Source organism: Poeciliopsis prolifica, unplaced genomic scaffold (assembly GCF_027474105.1).
Source record: "Poeciliopsis prolifica strain line A6 unplaced genomic scaffold, Auburn_PproV2 SCAFFOLD046, whole genome shotgun sequence".
In the NCBI taxonomy this organism is placed as follows: domain Eukaryota; kingdom Metazoa; phylum Chordata; class Actinopteri; order Cyprinodontiformes; family Poeciliidae; genus Poeciliopsis; species Poeciliopsis prolifica.
Window position 1 is genome coordinate 3,550,082 of NW_026562421.1, and position 23,919 is coordinate 3,574,000.

Genomic DNA, 23,919 nt, shown 5'->3' on the forward strand with positions numbered 1-23,919 from the left:
CATTTCTTCTGGAAAAGTTATATTTTAGCAGTTGTAGGATTTCTCCTTTGTCTTTGGCCACGAGCCATTTCTCCCGCTAGCATTAGACCACCATGTTTGTTTCGGTGTTATTTACCCAGAATGCCCTGCGCTGTAATCTGCTTCCTGCTTTTGGACCGATCTCCGGCCTGATCGGCATCTGATCACATGCAAAACGCACAATACTTCACTTCAACTGTAGAGCAAGACCAAAGTTTAGTCTTTCTTTTTTTTTGTTATTTGTGAAAAGTGAGTGGGTGAAAATGTCAGGAGAATGGAGAAGCTGTTTCAAGATGACAAAATATCAGTGACTCAGTAAACCACTGCAGTGGACTCCGCCTTCATTTCTGCAGATGAACGCTCTAAAATATTTGCAATACATTTCCCGCTTGGGGATTTAAAACACAATGCAGCTTGGAAAGCAGAAACAGCTAGGAGCACAACTTGCTTTTCGCTAGTTCCAAGATGGTTGCGGGATGCATCAATACATTTTTTTCACTTCCGATACCGATATCTGAGATTTAATATCGGCCGATACGGATCCGATACAGAAAAACAGGCTGGATTGAACTAATAGTCTTACAATCTTGGTCAAACTTGGAAAAACAACTTTAATTTGTTCAGTCAGTGCAATTAGGAGTTAAACAGCAGATTAAAGATTAAATAATGAGGAAAACAATAAAAAATACAGAGGAGTAAATCTGTTTTCATCTGGTGTAGAAAGTGAAATTAGGAATTATAAACAATAAAGCTTTATGTCTCAGAATCAGACTGAATAGACCTGAATGGATCACTCACACTGTCTCTGATGCTTGTTCTAGAATATTGGGACCGATACAGATATTGATACATCTCCAGTGTGTATTGATGCACATAAGTGTTTTTGCTTGTATTAAAATCGGCAGCAATAACCGTTTTTCAAAGGGGATCTAAACAGCACCGCTTCACATCTACTCACCTGTTTGACCTCCATGTCTGCCTCCGTTGGTGGCTCAGAGGCGAGACGGCAGCAAATCGACTTCAATCCCCCGTTCAGTTTCACTTCTTGCATAAATCACAGCGAGGCGCCAGGAAGGTGTCCCTGGATTGTCCTGAGAAAGTGTCTTAAATCTCCTCCAGAAGCTGACAGATGCAGCTGCAGCTTTCCTTTTCCAGTCTGCCAGGCTTGTTTCTCATCTTTCCTTCTGCCCTCATCACAACACGCACACACTTCCAGATCAGTGGCTACAGAAGACGCTTTCAGAGTGTCTTTGGAGGAAACTCCTGCTGTTTTTATTGGTTTTAGAGAACATCAAGCTGGAGATGAACCAATCCAATATTGTTCTGATATAAGAAAGGCGAGTTTGAGTGCAATGTGTTCGATCTATTACACTTTCTGAACCATTTGACAGAAGGTTTCATGCTGTTTTGTTTTTGCAGGTATTTGTCAGTCAGTTTCTTTATTATTTATATTACATTGGTTGTTCTACTGTTAACTGCACTGACTGAACAAATTCAAGTTGTTTTTTCATGTTTCTGAAGTTACTGGTGTATTTAAATGATCTGAACTGGTGCAAAGTTATCAAATAAATGTGTAATTCAGTTAATTTATGATTTTCAATCAATTCAGCAGTTTTTTCTGGATTGGATCGGTATCGGCTTCAGATATTGGTATTGAAAGTGAAAAAAGTGGATTGGTGCGTCCATATTTCCCTATTTCTCAATATGATTTATTTTTGAGCTAATGGAAACAAACGTTCTTGTTTATGCTGATGACTTTGTGATGGAACCATCAAAAATCCTTCACTGGGATATTTCTGTCATGGTTTTCAGATGGGAACATTTACAGGCTGTTTTCGTTTTTCTTAAACTGATCTCGTCTGATCCACACATTTAGCTTATTGACGGCCTCCAGTTGACGGCCTCCAGTTCTGTCCTGAATTTCTTTTTATGGAGGTCGGTTGGATGCGGTCGCTCACATATTGGTCTTGGACTGAAGTCGGCTCCAGGTGTCTGTTTTCGGTGAATCATCTGGTCACATCATGTCTGTTTTACTCACTAATTGGTGGTTATTATTTAATAGAGAAACTTTGTTGAAATAGTGACATTATTTCTGTCTTCGCAGCAGGGAGGCGTTTGCCTAGAGGCCAAACGAGCCTTGATTAGATTCTGGTGTTGATCCAGATTTAGGAAGTCTGTCAAAAAAAAAAAAAACCCGGGGAATCTTTTATTGCTTTGTTTTTGTGGCCCAAACGGTTTGTTTATCCATGGGGGAGGAGTCGGTTCGAATCAGCAGTTCTGGAGAATATTTCCTCAGAGACGGCTCGCTTTTCTTTAATTAAGTTATGATGCAAGTTACAGTGAGTCATCAAATCCCAGTTGGAAATACAACTCAGAGAGTTTTGAATGAATTCACTTGGATCCAGAATCTGCAACTTTTACAATCCAGAGAGGTTTTTATGATGATGTTGCAATTTCCATTAAGGAGTTTTTTTTTTGTTTTTTGTTATTTTACAGTCTTATTTAGTTAAATTATTCATAATAATTATTCATCTAATAAATGCTTATCAGATGTATTCATGTCTCCTGCAGAAACAAAAAACAAACAGTTGAAGCAGACTAGTTACAGAAACGTTGCTGTTAGTTGGATCAGAGCCTTAAAGCTGCAGTATGAAACGTTTACAAAAAAGTTTTTATCCACATTTGTTCAACTGTAACCATGTTGTGGTCGTGTAATAGGACACAAATAATCTGTGGAAAGATTGATGTTCTCCACTTCCTCCCTGATGTTGCTGTGGGAAGAAATGCAAAAACAACCAATCAGAGCCAGGAGGCGGGTCTTAGCGCTGTCAATCACTCTCATGTACCAGATGTGCTGAAACTGTTTGTCATTGGGTGCTATGCTAACTAGCCTTAGCATTCATGACAGGCTCTGCTCTTAGAGAGGTGATTGACAGCAAATGATTGGTTGTTTCTAGCGAGCTCTGGGAGAAAGCAGGGAAGCTCCATTTTTAATCATTAATTACCTTTCTTGACTGTCATGACATAGCGGCAGCGTCAACAAATTTATACTTTTTAAAGGTACAAAGTGCAGCATTAAGCATTCATTTGGTTGTGTTAGTGGCGCTCCATTGCTGCTCCTGTCATTTTGTGTTGCTTCCAGCCTGAGGTGCTGGGAATGTGCTACCACCCAGGAACGTGTGCAATCATTAAACCGGCTCGGGGCCAGACACACAACTGCACACACACCTGAATTCCTGAGATGTACGCACATAAATGATCGGAAACTTCAGATAATTCCTCTAGTGCAAAGCAGTTAGTTCGCTTTAAATAAGACAAAACTAACTCAAGTAACTTTACAGTGAGAAATATTAGCTTGTTTTAATTATTTCTTAAACCCGATTTAAAAAGTTCTAGTTCCACTGGCAGATAATTTCACTTGGGAAATTAGAAAAATGTCTTTTTATAAGTGAAATAATTGGCAGTGGAAGCAGCACTTTTTAATTAACGCAAAGGATTTATTTACTTTTCACTGAAAGCTTTCTTGAAAGTTAAATATTTGAAAATATTTGCATTAGAAACTAGACCAGAAATACTTGTTGTGTTTTTCAGGATTGCTATTGCTAACGAATGCGATTAATCTAAAAAATGTAATGTGTTTAAAACAAAATGGCTTCCTTAAGAGTTCCTGAATATAAAAATCTGGAAAACAGAGAATCTTCAGACATGTTTGGTTTGAATATTAGAACATTAAAAAAACACACACACACATTTATATGGCGGCTGTTTTTGCCCAGGGGGCATCTGGACGGGGTGAGACCCACAAACTAGAAGGGGAAGCGTTTTTTATCCACCAGTTGCTCCCTGAACACGTCTGCTGCTACGTGTTTGCATGTGTACTGGGGTAAATTTTCCTTAGTTATACTGGGAAAAAACCCAGATAACTGCATTTATCCTGCATTTTCATTAGTTGGAGTGTACCATTTCTGAGTCATAAAGACGATGAAACTCAGGATGATTAAAGTGCTTTTGTAGTTTCTCGTTTTGGTTCCTGTCTGTTACGCCGGGTTCTGCCCCCCGGGTCTCGTCCTGCGGCCGCCTGGATGCGGCGGCGGCGGCAACGGCAGGCTGATTAATGGCTCTGCTTGCAATTTAGAGAGGTTGACCTGGGAGGCCGCTGCTAATCCATAAATCCCATGGAGGTGTGTGTGTGTGTGTGTGTGTGTGTGTGTGTGTGTGTGTGTGTGTGTGTGTGTGTGTGTGTGTGTGTGTGTGTGTGTGTGTGTGTGTGTGTGTGTGTGTGTGTGTGTGTGTGTGTGTGTGTGTGTGTGTGTGTGTGTGTGTGTGTGTGTGTTTTCATACAAGACAACCACCTTGGTTCCCACTCAGAGCTGGAGACAGTCACAGTGGGGATTTTCTTTCAGCCTGATTTTAAGATTAAACAGTCAAAATCAAATTATAGATAAATCTGTCGCAATAAAATTTTCTCTGGATGATAAATTGTCCCAGAGGTTATTGCGATAAACGATAATATTGTTGTTTTGAGACCATTTTCATATAATATAATGGAAATGGCCTAATAATAATGCAGGAACACATTCTGAAAGATCAATAAATGTTACATTTTAATTTATCGCTGGAACTGGAAGATATTTTAAATGCCCAACATAAACATGATGAATTATAAAGTTTCTGAGAAAACCTTTATGATTCAAGTTTCTACCAAATCTACAGTATCTCTTATTGTTGAAGAGATAAACAATAAATCACAAAACTGAATATTAATGAGCTTGTTAGAATTTATCATGTGATTATTTGATTTATTGCTTATTGCAACAGGATTAAATAAAGCACCAAATAATCCAATGCTTCTTCTTAATGGATTATTAATCAGCAGCTGCCTGAAAAACCATAAAATTGGACAAATTGACATGTTAAAATGTCAATTTAAAAAAAAAAAGAAATGTCTTTTATCTTATTTTATTTTTAAACAATTTTGAGGCTCGGTGATGAAAAACTTAAAACTGCTGCTGCGCACGTTGTTGCTAGGTAACCGAAGTCAATGTGGGGGATTTGAAGCGGCTTGGTTACCTAGCAACGACCTGCTGGTAACAAAGAGCATTAATTTTAAGACTTGAAGAACTTTTTGTGTGAATCTATATCTATACAATAAAGAATTTTTCTACACGGTTCTAGATTTCACTGGATTATTTAATCTCACCTTCAGTTTTTACATTTGAGCAAAACAGAAATGAAAACGTGGCTGATTGGGACGGCTGGAGCACCTGAGGGTTGTTGTTGTTGGGTGGAGATTTCTCTGGTTCAAGGAATTTGCCCTGGGAGTCAAACTTTAACCCAGGATTCAAAGGAATGTCCAGGCTTTATTTTTGTTTCTTGGTCAATATCTTTCCACCCTGAGGGACACACAGGAGCGCTGCGTTCTGTGTCCTGGTCTCCACATCTACATCTTTGGAATATTTATCTCTTGTTTAGCTAAAAAAAGAAAGACTGGGATTAAGAGAGAAAATTATACTTTTTAGCTGGATAGCAAAAGGTTCTTAAAATTAATTTTTATTACAGAATTTGAACCAAGTGACGCTAAAGCAGGTTTTTTTTGTCTTACAAGCAAAATGTATATATTTTTGTACAATCTTTTCTTCATTTGAGTATGCTTTGTCACCAAGTAGCCTTTCTTAGAGTCTTTACACGCCAATTAACGATTAATTGACAGCTAAATTAGTTGATTTTACTTATCGATTAATCATGAAAAATCATGATTAATTTTGATTAATCATGATTAATCGGATTAATCGGATTAATTGTTTCAGCCGTATTCCAAAGATATTTTCTGGTATGTTAACCCAGTTTCTCCCAAATTCTAGAGTAGAATATCAGTTTAAAGTCTTGAGTGGTTACAGTTGCATCGTTTTATCACTGAAATGCGTCGCATCAGCCTGGTTTTTAAATGTGTAGCTTGATGCAGGGAAGCAGATTTGGAGTTATGATGCATGTCATGCGTTGCGTTGCGTCCTGTTTCCCTTCGTACCGCTGAGAGCAGTTTGTTGTCCGGGCTGCGGCCGCGCCGACACCGCGCCGACACCGCGGATCGCCGAACATCTGGAGCTCATCGGGAAACCCAGGAATCAGCCGTTTGACAGCCGCTCGTGGCAGAAGCAGGACGCAGTAGATCAGTGGTAATTTAGTTGCTCTTGACGTGACGCGTCCTCAGAGAGGCCATGTTTTAGAGGTCAATTCCTGGGGTCGCTGCAGAGGTCGGCTGGTTTTATTAAAGGCCAGCAGCTGGCTGCCATTCCTGTTTCTGATTAACCTGTCGTCTGTCATCTCTCCTTTTCTTTGTTCTTCTCTTCCATCTTCTCATCTCATATCCGTCATTTCTTGTTCCTCTGAGCTTTCATTTCCTCACAGTATTTTATTTTCTGTTTGATGCTAAAGAAACTTCTAATGTTTTCTTGTCGCGATGCTGCAAAATAAACCGTTTTCTCATTTCAAATTAAAACACAAAATCTTACCAAGTATTTGTTGGTCTAGTTTCTAGTAGAAATATCTTACTACACTTGAAATAAGATAAAACTAACTCACAAGTAACTGTTCAGGTCCTTGTTATAAGTCAATAATTTATTAATATTGATGCAAAGTACAGATTATTTTCCAATACGGGGAAAATGTCTACTTATAAGTAAAATAATTTGCCAATAAAATTAGCATCTTTTCTTCAATATTAAGGAATTGTTGCTGATGATAAGGTCCTATTTCTTGCTGATAAGCTACTTTAAAGTTTTTATTTCAAGTGGACAAAGATCTTTGCACTAGAAACGACACAGAAATTACTTGAGATGTAGCACATCAGATAACTAAAAAATCTGGTCTGAAATGACCATTTCATTTATTTAGAGGAAAAAGCAAGTGGAAATGTAACCAATGTTGTCATACAGTCTTCAGGACTGTCATGCGTGAAAACGCCCTAAAATAAAAACATGTCGGTGTGACAACAAAGCAAAACACAAGATTATATATTAGCATTAAATATTCTCTTTATTAATGTTGTTGTTTTTCTCCCCGCCTCTCTGCAGCTCTTCCATGTGGCCTACGTGTTGATTAAATTCGCCAACTCTCCCCGACCGGACCTCTGGGTTCTGGAGAGATCCACGGACTCTGGGCAGACCTACCAGCCCTGGCAGTACTTCGCCTGTGAGTGTAAAACCGAGTCGATGAGCATCAATCAATCAGTTGCATGTTATTGTTCACATCCGGATGCTTTGTGCTTGCGCACAACGCTGGAGGCCATGAAGACGATTCTGTCATGGCTTCGCGCCACAGCAGAACGATTCAACTAAATGAAACCTGGAGATGTAGGTGTTATTTTTCACATTACGGGAAAATAATGCAGAAAAACTAAACTCAGAAACACTCATACAGCAACAGCCGTTCACTGATGTATAAAATAACAGCGGTATGTTAAAGTCGACTCTCTGAACTGCAATGTAGAGACTTCAGAACGAGAGTTTCAGTAGCAAATGTCACTCAAGATGAATTTCTCTTTGAAATGATAGAAGGCCGACTTTGTAAGCATCTTTATGTGACTCTGAATGTTCAGGTTTGTCACTACACCTACTCATGACAGGGGAAGGCAGTAGCTACAACTCTAATCTATAGTTAACAGGACGTCTGAGGTCAGGGGTCATCGGGGGGGGTAGGTTAACTGATTGGAGGTGAGCTGCAGGGGGATTCCAGGAATGTTTGGCAACAGGTCACAGCTTGGAGTTTAGCTGATTAAAGAAGGTTCTGTTGGACCTCCGCTGCCACATCGACGCGTTGTGTGGAAAAATGCTCAGCTTGTCTTTAAAGTGAAACTTTCTCCCAAATCAACTTTATTTTCTGATGATTAACTGTCTAAGTAGGTTATTTGTGGTTTTTTATTCATGTTTTTGCATGAATTTGTTTAGTTCTTCATTATTTTGCTTAAATTTATCTCAGTGCTGCCCTCTTTGGGTTGAAAACTGGTACTTCAGTTGACTTCTATTGGTTACGATGGTTCAGATTTACGTCGTCACATAGCCAAGCATTGATCAATAGCATTGATCAATAGCATTGTGTTTAATCGAATTAACCCAACTAATTTTCTTCAAGTCACCTAATCCAAAAATAATCTGTCTGTGTAACTTGAAAGCATTTCTGGCATTTTATGTTTGTGGGTCTTTAATGCAACAAAATTATGAGAAATGCCAAACTTTTATTTTGTCATTTTAAGAAGATATTATCTGTGAAATAAAAACAATGTCTCTGGAAGGCAGTAAACGGCCCCCAGACCAACACTTTGAACAATCCAGTGTTAGATCAAATCAAATTCATGGCCCAGTCAAAGTCAAGACTTAATTTCAACCTAGAATTTGGATCTGAAACGTGTTGACACGGTTTCTTCGGCTTATTGGGTAAATCATCGTCTTTAGCCTCCGGCTGCTTGTTACTCTGAACAAACTGAAGTTATGACATTTAAAATATTTTTATTACTCTACTTTTTGTTTGTCTTCAGGCTGTGAACCTGGTGGGGAATCCATGATTGTTTGCAAACTTATTCAGTGATTTCCTTGGTTGCCTCTGTGTGTTTGCAGCGTCTAAGAGGGACTGCATCGAACGCTTTGGACAGAGAACCATCGAGAGGATCAACAACGACAACGACGTCATCTGCACCACGGAGTACTCGCGAATAGTCCCGCTGGAAAACGGAGAGGTGACCCAACATGTGCAGGAAATACTTAGTAACAGAGAGAGTTATTTAAAACCTTGAGTTTATGCTAAACTCAAGGTTTAGCATAAACTCTGTAGAGGGGAGCTACTTGGCAAAATTCACATTTTATTTGGGTTTCTGCTGCTCATAAAAACGTTTTTTGGGCAAAAAGTTCATGCTTTTGGTGTCTTGAAGACGACCTGGAATATAATGTCACGAATCAGCAAGAACAGCTCGTTACCTAGCAACCCATGCAGAGTTCCGTGGTGTTGCCTAGCAACCCAAGCAGAGTTCCGTGGTGTTGCCTAGCAACCCAAGCAGAGTTCCGTGGTGTTGCCTAGCAACCCAAGCAGAGTTCCGTGCTGTTTGGTCTGTTGGTTTTATCACTTCATAAAAAACTGGTTTTTGTCATTTATCTTCTGGAAAAAATGAGTGTTTTTGTCTTGCCTCTCAGAAACCACTTGCTGTATTCTTGTTAGTTGTGCAGGAGGCTTCACTTCTGCTTTTCGGTTGTGTAACTGCACACCAGTATGTGGCCTTTTTCACTTGCGAGTGAAAACGTTGAGTTGTGGGGCGTTGCCAGCTGCAGCTTATTTGGACTTAAAGTGACAAAAGGTCCTAAAGCAAAACAGGCAAACTGATCAGACTAAAAACTCATTGTCTAAGATAGATTTTGTGCAAAAAAATTAATTAGCATGTTTTGTGTTGCACATAGAGCTATGCTAACCTGTGCCAGGCAAAAAAAAATAGGCTACCTTGAATGTTTACTATTTAATGCAAAAGTAAGAATTTTGATTCCAGTTCTTATTTTTTACCCAAGTTATTCTAAATATCACCAAAGCTTAAAGAAATACTTTACATGCCAGTAATAACAGTCATTGGTACAAAAATATTTCATTTCATAGAATTTCTACATTTGGAAATTTTTTTGTCTTCATTTGTCAGTTGATAACTTTTGCGCCCCCCAACGGCAGATTGTGGTGTCCCTGGTGAACGGCCGGCCCGGGGCCATGAACTTCTCCTATTCGCCAGTGCTGAGGGATTTCACCAAGGCCACCAACATCCGGCTCCGCTTCCTGAGGACGAACACGCTGCTGGGTCACCTGATGGGCAAGGCGCTGCGCGACCCCACCGTGACCCGCAGGGTGAGGCCCCAGTGAGGGGGGCAGTTAGAACGGTGGGGTTTTATTAATGAAACAAGCTGCTGATATCTCCCCGTGTGCTGATGATTTCCTGCAGTATTACTACAGCATCAAAGACATCAGCATCGGAGGAAGGTGTGTGTGTAATGGACACGCCGAGGCCTGCAACGCCAACGACCCCAGTGACCCTTACAAGTAAGAATCTGATTTCTTATTTGCCTTCGCTGATAGGCTAACTCCATCTAGCACAATTTGAACACAACATTAGTTTGTTCAGGTGCCCATAGGATTGTTTCTTGTAGTAAAAGTTAACAAGAAGTGGATTTGTTGTCCATCTCTGATGTAAGCAGATGTGGCTGGTGCATCAAATTTACAGAGGTACCAGAAACATGAAAGGTTCTGGCCGGAACCTTTGTGTAGTTAGTTAATCAAAATCAATGAGTTCAAGTCCAAAGTAATAAATCAGGGTTTCCTGAATTGGGGTAATTTATTTTCACTTTTTGTCAAGCAGAGTGGTGGATGTATGATGATATGGGCCAGTTTTGCAGCAAACTGTTGTGGATACCAAAGTATTGCAGAGTGAAACAGGAAACTTGACTCAGGTTGTGTGTTCAATGGTGATTTCAAAAGGTAAAAAGAAATGAGAATGAATATGTTTCAGTGGCCCAGTCAAAGTCCAATTTCACCAGATTGGAAGGCAGATTGAACTCAATAAGGTTATAAAACAAGATGTTTCTACTGACACAATGTTTTTTTAATTTTAAGTAAATAGTGAAGCAGTTTTACATCTGAAAAGTTTAAACATGTTGAAACGGCGCCTGCTGCGTCCCACATAAACTCAAATGAATAAATCTGGCTTTAATCTATATGTGTTTTTTTTCCTTAATTGAGAAAAAAATGTTTGATTGATGCTGTCAGTGTGGCACAAAGAGAGCTGCCGGTTTGAAACCTCCAGGCTACGAATCTGAAGGGAATCATTTGCTTGGCTGCTCCGTCTGGCTGCGCTAACTGATACAAACCTGCAGACTTGTGACGCAAATGAGACCTGGAAGATGATACAGGGGGTCAAAGGGCGGCTAATTATCGGGGGATTCTTCAGATCAAACCGAGAAGTTTAATTATCAGAGATGAGGTGCTGCCACATGTCTTTACAGTAGACGTTAGTAGAAATCTAATGTTTTACATCACAAAAGTTTTCACAATTCCTGAATGTTTTCACATTTTGTCACGTTTGAAACAGAAGCTCCAGTGTGTTTTGATTGTATAAACCAAAGTGGTTGTTCTTTTGAAGTTAAAAGAAAATCAATGTTTATCAAAACACTTTCAAAAAGAAGAATCACCCAAAAACATTTATTTACAGCCCACTTTACTCTGATACCTGTTAATAAAACCCACTACAACCCCAGCTTTGTGTAATTAAGGATATTTTCACAACTGCAATATTTCTGTGTAAAAAAACAAATGCGTTAAAAAAAACCAACCTGTTCCCCTCCTTGCCTGTGGGGGCGCTGCACCAAGAACTTCTGAAGGAAACACCGAGCGTAACCAAATGAAAATAAAAATGGATTTTAGCGGTTGTTGGATTTCTTTTTTGTCTTTGGCTAAAGAAATCACTTTATTAAAGGGTCATTTCTTCCGCTATTGCTGGGGTAGCTCGTTTGTTTTGGTTGCATTTACCCAGAATTCCCTGTGCTGTAGTCCACTTCCTGCTTTTGGAGCGGTCTGCTTGATGTTCACATACATTCAAACCAAACCAGAGTTCACTTCAACCAAACCAAGACCGAGGTTTGTTGGCAAATCAGAGATCGTATAGAATAAAAGCACGCCACACTTTTCAGATCGTACCAACCAAGTAGCTGGTTGTAAGCAGACAGAATTTGCTTTGATTTCTTTTTAAATGTATTTAATTCTCCTCATGGACACAAACAGACTAAAATGAAAACAAGTCAGAGGAAAATTGATTTTTTTTTTACTGTTTTCTTTTCAGACATTCAGGCAGGAGATGAACTTAGTTTGTGGTCGCAGCCTGAATGAAGCGCGTTTCTGTCCAGGCAGGATGGAGCTTGTTTTAACGCATGTCTGGAAACAAGGGGCTGAGGGAAACCTTTCATTACCTTCACAGCATGTTGGTAAAGATCTGTTGTGAATATAAACTACAGGGTTTATTTTCTCACTAGTCAGTCTCAGGCGCTGCAGAAGAGCCATTATTACTCAGTCAAATCTGTCTGCTTGTTTCCCATCTGCGTTTTTTGTTTTCATGTACAAACGTGCAGCTCTGCTTCACACTTTCTGCTCTTCCTGCACTCAGCCATGCATGTGTGAAGACCCACACTTGCTGGGGCTTGCTGCAGACTCTGCAGACGGTCTTGTGGTGCAGAGTGAGATGGATGGGGTCTCAGATCGCTCTGGAGGATCCGCGGGAGGAGATTAGAGGAGAGGAGTGAAGTCGGAGGACGGAGACAGTTTATCAAGCTAACATGATAAACTGCTGAGCATCCTGGAGATAATGTTTAAATCTGCTTTGACTGTTAGATTAAAGGAGAACTAAGACTCTTTCCTTCACATAATAAATGGCATGTGACGAGTTTCACTGACTTAATATCGGATATGAGTCGTAGTTGTGCAGGAAAAGTTGGATATGGTTCGAATTTGGGCAAAAAAAAGGACATTTTTGGTGCCATTTTTCTGAAGGAACATTTCTGTCAGCTTATTCCCTGCAGCCCTGAGGCTTCGAACAGGATGCAGCAGAAACAATATTTTGAATCTGGGTGTATTGAATGTGTTTCTATTTTTAATTAAACATATGAATATCAAAAAGCTGGAAAGCCAGAATCCATCTTTGTTAGTAAAAAGCTGGTGAGACTTTTATCCTTCACACCTAAAAGGAGAAACTGAACAGAAAGAGTGATGAAAGGATCACAATGCATGGACGTGTTATCAGCACAAACATGCATGCAGACCTGCAGGAGGTGCAGACAGTTAGTATTTACATCAGTTTTTCTAACTTTTCTGATCCCACACATGAGTTAAATGTTGTTGTAACTCGTTAAGATTTTCCTGCCTCATTCACTCACAGCTCATGAGTTCTGGGCCAGAAACAAACCGATCTTATGTTTAAAGTGATGCTGAAGTCATGCGTCTGCTTTCTGAATGAAATTTAAACAATTATCACGGCCAGTGGAGGGAACATAATGATGTCACTGGCGTGTTATTCTAGTGTTTTAAACATTTGGAGAAACAGAACGGGCATGAGGCTCTGCGGACACACAGCAGCCTGGCAGGTGTTTGACTAATGGAAACCAGGAATTCAGATAAATCTCTTCTGTCTTGGTGTTGGGTTGGAAGATTTGTTCAGAGAGAAGGAATGAGAGCAGGCGATCATTTCAGCTCTTCTCGTCCGTCTCAGGCTGTGATTAAAGATGGTAAATGAAACAAATGTCTGTTAGAGGCTGATGGAGCCGATCGACTTGATCCAGAGTCTGTTGCTTGAGTTCAGGTCACCACAAGGTCACCACAAGGTCACCACATTTGCAGACAAATATGTACAAATGAATTTTGCCAGTGAAGTTTTTTAAACCAGAATTTTTTGCAGGCTGTTAAAAAAAATCACCTGCAAAACGTGTTGAAAATTCATTATCTATAAAAGTCTGATTCTAATCAGGTCAGTCTGGATCACAGTTCATAGTTGGGTGATAAAAATCTGATATTTTTCCTGTAGAACTGAGAGTTTATTGTTTTTCTCCTGATCTTGTTCGTTTCGTCGTTTCACAGGTTGCAGTGCGACTGTCAGCACAACACCTGCGGCGTTTCCTGTGACCACTGTTGCTCCGGGTACAACCAGTCACCGTGGAAACCTGCGACGACCTACAGCGCTAATGAATGCGAACGTGAGTGGAGCCCAAAACGATGCACACACACACACACACACACACACACACACACACACACACAGAGAAGGTGTGATCGCTGAAGCCTGCACTGGAATGTGTTTCATGTGTTGGTTCAACAGAATGAGTTGGCTTTAATTTAATGACGCTCAGCAGAAACAGGTTGGGGAGGGGAACCGCATTTGGATGTGCTGATGAAAATGTTTTCAGTTCTGGTTACATTTATATTCATTTCAGAATAAATAATTTTTTTCTTCCAGTGAATAGTTAAAATTAGACATAAGACAAGTTTGGAGAAAAATAAAAGTACAAAACCTTCTTACTTGTCATGCTTGGTTTCATCTGTTTATTTGGTTTCATTGGTTTCATTGGATTTATTTGGTTTTGTTGGGTTTATTTGGTTTCATTGGTTTTGTTGGGTTTATTGGTTTTGTTGGTTTCATTGGTTTTGTTGGTTTATTGGTTTTGTTGGTTTCATTGGTTTTGTTGGTTTCATTGGTTTTGTTGGGTTTATTTGGTTTCATTGGTTTTGTTGGGTTTATTTGGTTTAATTGGTTTATTTGGTTTCATTGGTTTTGTTGGTTTCATTGGTTTTGTTGGGTTTATTGGTTTTGTTGGTTTATTGGTTTTGTTGGTTTCATTGGTTTTGTTGGTTTCATTGGTTTTGTTGGTTTTGTTGGTTTCATTGGTTTTGTTGGTTTATTGGTTTTGTTGGTTTCATTGGTTTTGTTGGTTTTATTGGTTTTGTTGGTTCTTTCAGCCTGTAACTGTCACCGCCATTCCTTCGATTGTTACTACGATCCCGAGGTTGACCGGCGGAGAGCCAGTCTCGACATCCACGGACACCACAGAGGAGGAGGAGTCTGCCTCAACTGCCAGGTACCTCAGACTCCTGCACTGGGGCATTACTGTGTTCAATGATGGAGCTTTAATGGTGTAAACTTTCTCTGACAGCATCACACCACCGGAGTCAACTGTGAGCGTTGCATCCCCACCTACTATCGGTCGCCTGACCATCCCGTCGACTCCCCGCTGGCCTGTCTGCGTGAGTCTAGCTGCTGCCCGATCAGGTTCCCTCAGCTCAGGGCTTCATCTTTATCCTGATTGTCCTGATTGTTTTATTGGCCTCCAGCCTGTAACTGCCAGTCAGAGTTCACGGACGGCACCTGCGAGGATCTGACCGGACGTTGCTTCTGCAAACCGAACTACACCGGGGAGAACTGTGACTCCTGCGCCAGCGGCTTCATCGACTTTCCGCAGTGTTACCGTGAGTTGGAGCAGAAACATTCCTGAAGTGTTGCAGATTTTTATGGATACAGTATTTAAATTAAACTCTTTCTGTTCACCAGCCATCCCAACGGATCCCACAAACACTGACAACAACGGTGAGGCGAAACCAGCCGGAGAGATCATCAGTAAGTCTCTTCACTCAAACACTGAACTAAGAAATCCCTCAGGAGATGGAAATGTGGATCCCAAAATACCAAAACCATCTCACTTTTCCTCATGTGATGGTTAAAATTTATTCCTTGTTCAATTATGCACAAACTGAAGAGGACAGAGATGTTTTCGTTAATTATTGCTTAAGTTTCTGGTCATTATACAAATTTTAATGTTAGACAAAGAACAATTAAGAAAATATGATGAAAATTTTGAAATTATGATTGTTTTTTTAAAGTGTATCCAGTAGTAAATATAATATATCATTGTCATCACAACTTACATTTTAATTACAAACGTTAAAGAAGAGTGACCTCTGACCTGTGGTGGATGGTGCTGATAGATTTTGTCAGATTAGTTTGAGGATTACATTGTAATCAGTAAACCTGAAACAAAATGAGGTTTTAGCTCTTTGTGTTTTGGGAACAGTAGCAAACGTCTGACCTTGACTGGTGGATGATTCTGTGTGGATATTTGAGGGAGTGTTTGGGAAACCTGTGGAGCGAACAGAAAGCCGCTTAGAGGAGAAAAGCTGATCTGAACACAGATCACCTGCAATCTGTCTGTTGGCTCTTTTTCCAACATTTTCTACAGTTTTCCTCTGTTTTCCACGCAGACTGTGAATGCAGCGCGGCAGGGACGGTGGATAACTCGTGCAGGCCGGACCCTCGGACCCGGACCTGCGTCTGTAAACCTGGGTTCAGCGGGGATCACTGCGACGCCTGCGCCCCGGGTTTCTACGGCCTCAACTGCCAGGGTGAGAGACGAGCGACACGCTCATCTGTCCAAACATGGCGAGCAGGAACACCAAACATGGCGGGCAGGAACACCAAACATGGCGGACAGGAACACCAAACATGGCGGGCAGGAACACCAAACATGGCAGGCAGGAACACCAAACATGGCGGGCAGGAACACCAAACATGGCAGACAGGAACACCAAACATGGCGGGCAGGAACACCAAACATGGCGGGCAGGAACACCAAACATGGCAGACAGGAACACCAAACATGGCGGGCAGGAACACCAAACATGGCGGACAGGAACACCAAACATGGCGGGCAGGAACACCAAACATGGCGGGCAGGAACACCAAACATGGCAGACAGGAACACCAAACATGGCGGGCAGGAACACCAAACATGGCAGACAGGAACACCAAACATGGCGGGCAGGAACACCAAACATGGCGGGCAGGAACACCAAACATGGCGAGCAGGAACACCAAACATGGCGGACAGGAACACCAAACATGGCGGGCAGGAACACCAAACATGGCGGGCAGGAACACCAAACATGGCAGACAGGAACACCAAACATGGCGGGCAGGAACACCAAACATGGCGGGCAGGAACACCAAACATGGCAGACAGGAACACCAAACATGGCGAGCAGGAACACCAAACATGGCGGGCAGGAACACCAAACATGGCGGACAGGAACACCAAACATGGCAGACAGGAACACCAAACATGGCGGGCAGGAACACCAAACATGGCGGACAGGAAGTTCATATTTTAGATCTTAGATTTTCAGGATTTATCCCAAAGAATCTGGAATTAAAGTTTTTTTTCAGCCCCTCCTCTTCTTTCTTCCTTCACCTCATCAATTCAATGAAGCTTCATTCCTTCTGTCATGCATCCATTCTTCTGTTGTCTGGTTCTGCGGTCTGGTTCTGTTGTCCGGTTCTGGTTCTGTTGTTCTGTTGCCGGTTCTGGTTCTGTTGCCGGTTCTGTTCTGTTGTTTTGTTCTGTTCTCCGGTTCCGGTTCTGTTGTCCAGTTCTGGTTCTGTTCTGTTGTTTTGTTCTGTTCTCTGGTTCTGTCCGGTTCTGTTCTGTTGTCTGGTTCTGTTGTTTTTTTCTGGTTCTGTTCTGTTGTTCTGTTCTGGTTCTGTTCTGTTGTTTTGTTCTGTTCTCTGCTTCTGTCCGGTTCTGGTTCTGTCCGGTTCTGATTCTGTTGCCGGTTTTGGTTCTGTCCAGTTCTGGTTCTGCCGCCTCTCTCTCACTCTGTGTTTCCGCGCAGCCTGCCAGTGTTCGGGTCCGGGCTGCCTGGACGGGTCATGTGACCCGGTGACTGGTCGAGGAATGTGCCGGAGCGGTTTCCATGGTTACCATTGTGACCAGTGCGCGCCCGGTTACTTTAACTATCCCCTCTGCCAACGTGAGTCGCCTCCTCTGAATGTTTCCCGACACAAAAACAAATATATTTTATTTATTTATTAATTAGTAATTCAGCTCCCGATTCGTTACATTTGCCCTGAAACCTTTTCTAACTGAGTGACACGGTCAAACAAAACCAAAAACTTCATCAATATTGTTTTTTTATTTTTTGGATATTGTTTGTGTGTCAAATTTAAAGGCGTACCAGAAACGCACAAACACAAAGGTTCTGCCTCTGAGTCTATATAATTATTTAATCAAAATTAATGTGTTAAATTCGCAGCCGTGGCTTAAAGTAAATTAAATGTCATTATTTATTTTCTTAAGTTGGATAAATGCATTGAAATCTTATAAATTAACATAACATTCAGTGAATATATAGTCAAAATGCATAAATTTTGGACTGACTCCTTTCCTTCTGCCCATGCGGCCACGCAGCATCTGTAGTTGGGCCCTCCCTGACCTCTGACCTCTCTCTGCAGTGTGCGGCTGCAGCACAGTCGGCTCTCTCCCTGAGCGCTGCGACGCGTCGGGTCGCTGCCTCTGCAGGCCGGAGTTTCAGGGTCCGCGCTGCGAACAGTGCCGCTCCGGGTTCCACTCCTTCCCCAACTGTCTGGGTAAGCAGCCTGAGTCCGGACCCAATCTACCTGCTCTGGTTCTACCACCAGCTCACATCTGGAAGCACTTCGTCTGAGGCCAGACTTTATGGAGTGGCACAGCACTTCGTAAAGAATCGGGGGGTTTTTTAGAGTAGGTGGGAAAAACGAGAAGGGAAATGTGAAAATATGAGACAGGTCTAGGTCAAGGGTTACGAAAAACAAAATGGCGGCTCCCAGAGTTCGCTTGCTCAGCTGCTGAAACCAGAAGGTTTTTCATAAATAACACATCAACTACAGGACAATAACTTCAGCTAAAACCTGTGGAGAATTTATTGATTTTCAAAATAAAAGTCAAAATATTTTTATACATTGTAACTTATATGTGATTCATTCAATTAAAAAGTACTTTTTGTTTCACAATATATTCACAGAGTTGATCAAATATGCAGTCAAATAAACATTGATTATTCCCACACACAATCAACAGAGTGTGAAATAAAATTCAGATAAAAACAAAATAAAGTATAAATGCATAAAGAAAAATTTGTGCAGAAATATTAGATAATTCAACTCTAAAGCCTAAATAAAGTATCACTCTCTAGATGTATGAATTCATGTTAATCTTATTGCATGCTGGTCTTTTATTTTGTTCCATTCTAAATATTAATTTCAACTTTGTTACTTTCCAGAAATGAATAACAAGATTAATAATAAATCTTATTTATAGACACCTTTCTCGACAGCTCTCATCAAAACACAGAAAATAAATTAAAAGATACAACATGCAAATAATAAAATCAGTTGAATAGGAAGAGCAGATAGAAAAATCAGTTTTAAAATGTTTTATGAATCTCAAAGGAAAGTTAAGTTTTGTCATAACTCATCATCCAAATATCTTTACATTGAATTTTGGCACTTTTTGATCTCCTTAGTCTAATATAAAGATAGGAATGTTTGTTTCTTTGTGTCTGAGTTTAACTAATTATTTTTTTCCCAGAATGCTCCTGTGATCCTCGCACCTCATTCGGTACCAGCTGCACCGTGTCGGGAATCTGCCACTGCCGACCCAATTACGGCGGCGCGTCATGTGACCAGTGCGCCCCCGGTTACTATGGCTACCCGAGCTGCACGCGTAAGTCGGAAAAACACAAACTAAAATCAGACAAATTAAAACCAATTTATTGCAGATCCAAAACCTGAAGGGGATTTTTTTCTCTGATGTTGTGTTTGGGAGCAAATTTCTGCCAGAAACTCAGATATTTCCTGATTAATCTCAGAAATTTTTGACATTTAAAATTCTTAAATTTCCCTTTTTTTGTAGAAAATTTCTGACATTAATATAAAAATTGCAACATTTTGACATTAACCTTTTCATGACTCTTGGAGTTTATAAATGTCCTTCTTTTTTCTAGAAAATTTCTCAAAATGTGAATTTTTTTGACAGAAATTTACCGTATATTTTCTGCAATCTACAAGAGACCTAATAAGTTGTGGTAGATTTTGCATGTTTGTTGTATTAAAAAAATTATCTAATTTTTTGTTTCTTTTGGATGCCATTAAATAACAGGATTTGTGCCACTTTTTCAAAAAGCTTTTAATATTTAGTGAACTTTAAGAGAAGCTCACTGAATGCAGCAAAGTTGTGTTTTCTGTAAAAGTCTCGGATCGACTTGGTTTTTGTTAAGACTTGGTTATGAAAAGAAAAATATTTTGATAATATAAGATAATATTAGTGACCATTTTCACCAAGAGAACAAATTAAAAGTTTCCATCTGCATCAATACGGGCAAAATTTGGATCCAGTTGGGGGCCACACAAAATTAGTTTGAGGGTCACAAATGGCCCCCGGGGCTCATGTTGGACACCGCTGACTGAAAGCATGATGTGTGTTTCCCTCTGCAGCCTGCCAGTGCTCCGCCGCCGGGTCGCGGTTCTCCACCTGCGACCAGCAGACGGGGCGCTGCGCCTGCCTGCCCGGCGTCGGCGGCCTGCGGTGCGACAGCTGTGCACACGGCTCCTACGGCTTCCCCGACTGCCAAGGTGATAAAACAACAAACATTTGTTGCCAGACAAAAGGGAATCTGTTGGTTTTGTACTTCAGTTTGAGTTGCACTACATACATTATGAAATGTCCAAACTGTTCTTTGCTCCTGCCAGCCGGCACCTGCCACCCGGCCGGATCCGTTCAGTACGTCGTGCTGCCGCCTGTTGTAAGTCCTGCTTGTTTTTACTCTCATCCTTTTAAATTAACGGTTTTAATTTAAAGCTTCAGTATGTAAAAAGGAATATAATTTTTACATTTTTGTTAAAAGTGTCGTGTTTATGAGGTGGATAATCTGTGAAAAGATCGATCTCCTCCCTGAGCAGCTTCTGCTGTCGGAACCAAAACCAGCCAATCAGAGCCAGGAGGAGGGGCTCAGTGCTGTCAATCAAACTCAGACTTGCTGCTAAATGGTGGAGAAACAACTTAGCATTACAGAAAAAAAACCCTTTATCCGCTGATATTGGTGGCTATGCTAACAAGCCTTTGCATTCACGACGCGTGATGTGAGATTGTGATTGGCAGCGCTAAGACCCGCCTCCTGGCTCTGATTGGTTGTTTCTAGTTAGAACAGAGGAGCTAAATTTTTCACTGACTGTCAATTAGTCAGTGAAAATAGGCTGTAATTATGGAAATCACGGAAAAACAATATGTATTATAGTAGTTAGATCCTGCAGCTCTGATGAACTGGTGCATGCAGGGTGAGTGCGAGTGCCGGCTTCATGTGGAGGGCCCGGCGTGTGACAGATGTAAACCTCTGTACTGGAACCTCTCCCCTGATGCTGCTGATGGATGCTCCAGTAGGAAATCTCACACGTTCCTCATTTGTATGGCTGCAGCTGGTAGATCTAACAGCTGTCTGGTTTCTCCTGCAGACTGTGAGTGCAACATCGCTGGGACGCTGAGCGGGGTTGCAGAATGTGTACAGGTAAAAGCATCTCTGCACCAGCTGGAGAAGCTGATACCTGAGAAATATAAATCTAGCTAATCTTTCAAACACTTTATAAATCATAATAACTGTTTATTATACTTTAATTAAGGGTGAGAAGGAGACAAACTCAACCGGAATAGTTCATCTCCTTGGCATATTTTTATGTTTTTCTCTAATTTTGATGTATTTACTGCAGCTGATGGTGATGACTGTATTTTTGTGTTTGGCAGGAGACTGGAGAGTGTCACTGTAAGCCCGGCGTCTGCAGTGGAACATGCTCCACTTGCAAACAGGGTTTCTACAACCTGCAGGCTCACAGTTACTTCGGCTGCCAGGGTGAGCGTCACCTGATGGATTTAAATGTCTTCGTTTGCTGGTGGCTAAAGTGCGTTGGTGTTTTTCAGGTTGTCAGTGTGACATCGGAGGCGCAGTGGGTCAGTTTTGTGGTCAACAAAACGGTCAGTGTGACTGCAGACCCAACGTGGAGGGGCCAAGGTGTAACCAGTGAGTCTAACTGCATTTATTTCTCATAAATGCAGAAATATCCTCATCTTTAGCCCAACCGTGACTCTCTTTATGAAGCATCTCAACATGAAAGGCTAAATCTTAAATGTGTGCTGTGCTTTGTTACTGATTGGCAACACGACAAGTGGATGACAAGGTCAGGAAAAACATTTCATTCTAAAGTAATACAGAGAGGGACGTAGGTCAGTTCTGTATGATGGCGGCCATTTTAGATAGAAGAACAAACAGGAGTAAATTTGTGCCTGTCATAGTTATGCTAGCTTGACTATGACAAATGAAGCATGTCAGTGTGCTGCAGAATTTTGTGTTTCTGTTCAGAAAAAAAAACATGGCAACTGGTCTACGTGGCGATACAAAGACCCTGAAAAACAAATAAAAGTGATTTTTTTCACTTGGATGAAAAGGAAAGGCCTCTTTTTGCCTTCCGGCACCAAACCTGTGGATGTGAGCGGTAACCGTGGCTTCATGGTCGCTGGTTTGTGCTGTTTGCCTGCAGGCCTCGTCGGGATCATTACTTCCCGGATCTGCACCATTTGAAGTTCGAGATCGAGGAGGGAAGCATGCTGGACGGCCGGCCGGTGAGATTCGGCTACAACCTCCTGGAGTTCCCAGACTTCAGCTGGAGAGGGTACGCTCAGATGTCCCACATCCAGGTAGGATTCTGACTTTATTTGTCTCATTCAAAATATTCAGATGACTGTGGCCCCTCTTTCTTTGTTTGTTTCCTTTCACGAATGAACAATGTTGGACATTTCTCTTTGGTAGAATCATTTGGTATTAAAGGTGACGGTATTAAACTTTCCTTTTGGTCACTGTTGGTGATTTCTCTGTGAATTATTCCTCTGTCCTTTCTAGTTTTTTGTTTTCTTCTCTCGGGTCGTTTTGCTTTCTAACTTTTGGCTCCTCTGTTTTTCTGTGTTGTCCCATCTTCTCTTCTTTCCTGGTTCTCCGTTTTCTTGGCAGTCCAAAGTTTTGGTGTCGGTGTTTGTCACCTCTCCGGACCTTTTCCGTGTGGCGCTCCGCTATAGCAACAGGGCCGGTTCTGCTGTTTGGGGCAGAGTGTCGGTCGTAGAGGACGGCAGGCGTTACTACTGTGGTAACTGTGAGTGAGAATGAAGGAAAAATGCATTTTTCTGTCTTTTTGTTCACTTACTAAATTTGGAAAAGGAGGCGGTGGATCTGAACCGCTCCTTTTCTCTAAATAATGTTTCTGAGCTCATTTATTCATCTGGACTTTGAGTTTCTGCTCAGACGAGTTCAAACTTTTTATCATCAGGGTCAAAACATAAAAAGAGCTTTGAATTGTTCACTTATTAAAAGAAAAACAATTTTCTGCATCTTGGGGCATAAACAGGCAACTTCAGACAACTGGAAGGCCAAAAAATTCATTAAATTAAAAATGAAAATTAGCTTGGAATAATATTTTTTTCTATTTTTGGTTAACAACATTTTTTTTGAACAAACATTTTTACCCGTCTAAGGCTGTCAGTGGACCACTGATTCGTGGTCAGGGGTCAAACAGCTTTTGACCCCTGATTTAACCCAATGCTGTTTTAGCAAACTGCTAGTCAGCTAGCAGTTTTGGATGTAGACGTCACATTGCAACGTGTTTGTAAACTTGCAGAATCAAAAAGCGATAACTGCAGCGAGACTCTAGCAGAGAAACATCTTCATTCCTGTCTGTCTTTCCCACCTGTCCTGTCAGACGAAGGTCGCTTGTTTGCAGCCGGCTCATGCAGACTTTGTGGTGGTGACTTCTCTTTCTGTCTTTAAGCTCGTATATTTTCCTCTTCAGGGCCACAGGTCAGTAGATATGTCAGCGGTGTAAGACTTACGTATTTTCTTTCTCACCTCGGACCCGGTCCTGGTAGACTGCGGTGAAGCTGCAGGTTTATGTGAGCGAGGCAGACGTCTATCTGACTCGGTTCATCCTCAGATATGTCAATTCTGAGGGAGTCACCTCCAGCGGTAAAATAACAGCCTATCAGGCCAACCGCAGAGGTACGTCCCACCCAACGCTGCACAAACACAGTCGAACCAAGGAGTTCTGGTCTGGCTTCCAGTGCAAGTCGCTTACAACACGTGAAATAAGACGAAACTAACATTTTCAGGAAGAAATAGGAGCTTAATATTGATGAAAAAATCATTGGTAGATTATTTCATTTATAACCAGATATTTTTCCCAGTTTATAAGTGAAATATTCTGCCAATGAAACAATATTAAAGGAATTATTTACTTAACATCCAATTTCCTGCTGAAAGTTTACTTTTAAGTTAGTTTCATCTTATTAAAGTATTCTGAGATATTTGCTAGACCAGACTTGGTGAGATTTTGTGTTTTTGCAGTGAAAACAGCAGATTATCAGTTTCGTCTCTTCCTGAGTTCCTCCAACACTTCACTCATTTTTAGTTTGACTTTTTTAGGAAAGTTTTGGAAACTGATGCAGTTTT

At 41.1% G+C, this 23,919-nt stretch overlaps 1 protein-coding gene across 1 annotated transcript in view; it reads left to right on the forward strand.

Moving 5' to 3' along the window:
* lama5 (laminin, alpha 5) overlaps positions 1–23,919 on the forward strand; it is a 72,038-nt gene that overhangs the window by 17,397 nt on the left and 30,722 nt on the right. Inside the window, 21 exon segments of the mRNA XM_055056784.1 lie at positions 7,089–7,206; positions 8,628–8,746; positions 9,718–9,888; positions 9,983–10,080; positions 13,657–13,772; positions 14,533–14,651; positions 14,727–14,817; positions 14,905–15,039; positions 15,122–15,187; positions 15,829–15,969; positions 17,236–17,373; positions 17,855–17,989; positions 18,969–19,103; positions 19,874–20,011; positions 20,129–20,181; positions 20,713–20,812; positions 20,888–20,940; positions 21,174–21,279; positions 21,348–21,447; positions 21,965–22,121; positions 22,432–22,570. Of these exon segments, the coding sequence (XP_054912759.1) occupies positions 7,089–7,206; positions 8,628–8,746; positions 9,718–9,888; positions 9,983–10,080; positions 13,657–13,772; positions 14,533–14,651; positions 14,727–14,817; positions 14,905–15,039; positions 15,122–15,187; positions 15,829–15,969; positions 17,236–17,373; positions 17,855–17,989; positions 18,969–19,103; positions 19,874–20,011; positions 20,129–20,181; positions 20,713–20,812; positions 20,888–20,940; positions 21,174–21,279; positions 21,348–21,447; positions 21,965–22,121; positions 22,432–22,570 (2,428 nt within the window).